The 2,984-nt window shown below is 37.4% G+C and overlaps 1 protein-coding gene across 1 annotated transcript; it reads right to left on the reverse strand.

Annotated features, from left to right (window-relative positions):
- Positions 1-592: 592 nt before the first annotated feature.
- Positions 593-2,735, reverse strand: LOC137659217 (dnaJ homolog subfamily C member 7-like). Its single transcript, XM_068394260.1, has 2 exons — positions 2,708-2,735; positions 593-1,764 (listed from the first exon to the last, which is right to left on the reverse strand). The coding sequence occupies exons 1-2, from the start codon at positions 2,733-2,735 to the stop codon at positions 593-595; spliced, it is 1,200 nt and encodes a 399-aa protein (XP_068250361.1).
- Positions 2,736-2,984: the final 249 nt, after the last annotated feature.

Raw genomic sequence — 2,984 nt, forward strand, 5'->3', positions numbered from 1 at the left:
CTAAACAAGTGGGACTTCTTCCCTCTGCTGAGTCCATCTTGCAGACTATTCCATTTGGTCTGGAAGGCCGAACTCCACTTGGAATTGACTGTCCGTCTCTCAATAGCTATTACAGGAAAACTTATTTCCTTACAAAACTAAACTAAAACTAAAAACTAAACTAAACTTAAACTCAACTGAAACTTATTCTAAAAATATTTTCCACTACACATTTTTTTTCGGTTCACAGCACTAAACTGAAAAATTCAATTGAAACTTATTCTAAAAATATGTTTCCACTATATATATATATATATATATATATATACACACACATATATATATATATATATATATGGATTTTTGTTTTTTTTTTTGGATTTTTGGTTTTTTATTTCTTTTTTTTTGGATTTTTTGGTTTTATTTTTTTTTTTTTTTTAGTTTTTAATTTTTTTTCATTTTCATTTTGTTTTCCTCACTGCACTAAACTGCAATGACCGTTCCTTTACACATTGCGATATCCTTAATAATAATATCGGTGGTTGTTCCCTTGACGATGTTGCTCCTTACTTGGTCCTTGATTGTACTGCCTATGCTCTTCCCATCTGGGGCGTCATTGATGGTACTGCCGCCCGTGGTTCCACTGCCCTGGCTCCTGACGATTCCACTGGCCGCCACTCTTCTCCCAGTGTTCATATTCCTCTTGATGGCGTAGCTCTTCGTCATAATCTCTTCGGTTCCTTTCGTCCACCAGAATCAGTTTCGCGTTGACCACCTTTTTGTACTTCTCCTCGAATGCCTCCTGTAGGAATTCGGGTTTGTCCCGATGTCTGTCTGGGTGGAACGCCATAGAGAGGTCCCTGAAGGATTTTATAACCTCTGCCTTCGTGGCTGTCTTTTCTAAACCCAGGATCTCATAGTGTCCCTTGTCTTCCCATTCCTTCTGCAGTGCCTTAGTATCTTCAACGATTTTTGAAAATTTTTCATTTTTCTTCACTTTCACCGTTTCGAAGTCCTCCAGGGCCGCGTAGAAAATGCCGAGTTTGACGAGGTACCGCCCTCGTAACATGTACGCTTTCCATCCTTCACATCCTTTCTCGATGGCCATGGAGCAGTCTAATACAATATCCATATGAGGAGGCTTCTCAGTGGCTGCGTTCGCTTCAGCTCGAAGGACATGCAGAAGAGCCGTTCCTTCGCCATTGTCTGTCTCCACAGCCAAGGCTTGGGTGAAGATATCTACAGCCTCTTTGGGCCTATTATTCATCTGCGCACTTAATCCAGCCATTAATAAGCTTTTCCTCTTATAGTCATCTTTATTCTCGGTTTTACGAACTTCCTCCTTCTCAGCTTTTAGCTTCTTTTCTGCCTTAAGTTCACAAAGTTCACTTTTCAATTTATTCAGTTGTTCCGTGTTCTCACTTTGCGCCTTTTTAATTTCTTTATTTTCACTTTCAAACTTTTCAGCAACCATTTTTTGTTCCATTATTTCGAGGTCTTTTATTTTGCAGATAAATTCTAGTTTTTCATAATCTTGCACCAAATTTGCTTCAAGTTTCTCCTTTTCTTCTTTCAGTTCTTCAAATTCCCGTTTCCATTTATTTCCACTTTGTTTTTCCTTTCTAAGACTTTCCAGCAAATTTTCCAGTATCTTCTTCTGAATCTCTTTTTGGACACATTCAGATTCCAATTTCGTTTTTTCTGCCTTTAATTTACCCACTTCATTTTTCAATTTATTAAGGTTTACTGTTTTCTCAATTTGATTTTTCTTCCCTTTCTCATTCTCTTTTTTGAGAATTTCAAACAAATTTTCATGCTCTTTCATCTGGATGTCTTTTCCGACGCACTCACATTCCAGCTTATCTTTTTCTGTCTTTAATTCACCTACCTCATTTTTCAATTCGTTGACTTGTTCTCTGTTTTGAATTTGTTCTTTCTTCATTTCTGCATTCTCTTTCCTGAGAATTTCCAGCAAATTTTCATGTTCTTTCATCTGGATGTCTTTTCCGACGCACTCACATTCCAGCTTATCTTTTTCTGTCTTTAATTCACCTACCTCATTTTTCAATTCGTTGACTTGTTCTCTGTTTTGAATTTGTTCTTTCTTCATTTCTGCATTCTCTTTCCTGAGAATTTCCAGCAAATTTTCATGCTCTTTCATCTGGATGTCTTTTCCGACGCACTCACATTCCAGCTTATCTTTTTCTGTCTTTAATTCACCTACCTCATTTTTCAATTCGTTGACTTGTTCTCTGTTTTGAATTTGTTCTTTCTTCATTTCTGCATTCTCTTTCCTGAGAATTTCCAGCAAATTTTCATGTTCTTTCATCTGGATGTCTTTTCCGACGCACTCACATTCCAGCTTATCTTTTTCTGTCTTTAATTCACCTACCTCATTTTTCAATTCGTTGACTTGTTCTCTGTTTTGAATTTGTTCTTTCTTCATTTCTGCATTCTCTTTCCTGAGAATTTCCAGCAAATTTTCATGCTCTTTCATCTGGATGTCTTTTCCGACGCACTCACATTCCAGCTTATCTTTTTCTGTCTTTAATTCACCTACCTCATTTTTCAATTCGTTGACTTGTTCTCTGTTTTGAATTTGTTCTTTCTTCATTTCTGCATTCTCTTTCCTGAGAATTTCCAGCAAATTTTCATGCTCTTTCATCTGGATGTCTTTTCCGACGCACTCACATTCCAGCTTATCTTTTTCTGTCTTCAATTCACCTACCACATTTTTCAATTCCTTTACTGTTCATTTTGCAGTTTTTTGTTCATTTCTACTATTCTTCCCATTTCTTTAATTTGTCTTTGTAACTCATCATTCTCATCCTCGAGATTTTGCAAGAGAGTAGTCTGATCGGTTTCCACTTCCAGTTCATTTCCGTCCAACAGATCTTCGCCTAAGTGCTCCATTTCTGGAACATGTTCTTCCAAAGAGCTGCTGTCCACGTCTTCTTCAGCCATCCTCCTCCTCCTCCAGGCAAGCATAATTCCGCCGAATATGA

Source organism: Palaemon carinicauda, chromosome 19 (genome assembly GCF_036898095.1).
Source record: "Palaemon carinicauda isolate YSFRI2023 chromosome 19, ASM3689809v2, whole genome shotgun sequence".
In the NCBI taxonomy this organism is placed as follows: domain Eukaryota; kingdom Metazoa; phylum Arthropoda; class Malacostraca; order Decapoda; family Palaemonidae; genus Palaemon; species Palaemon carinicauda.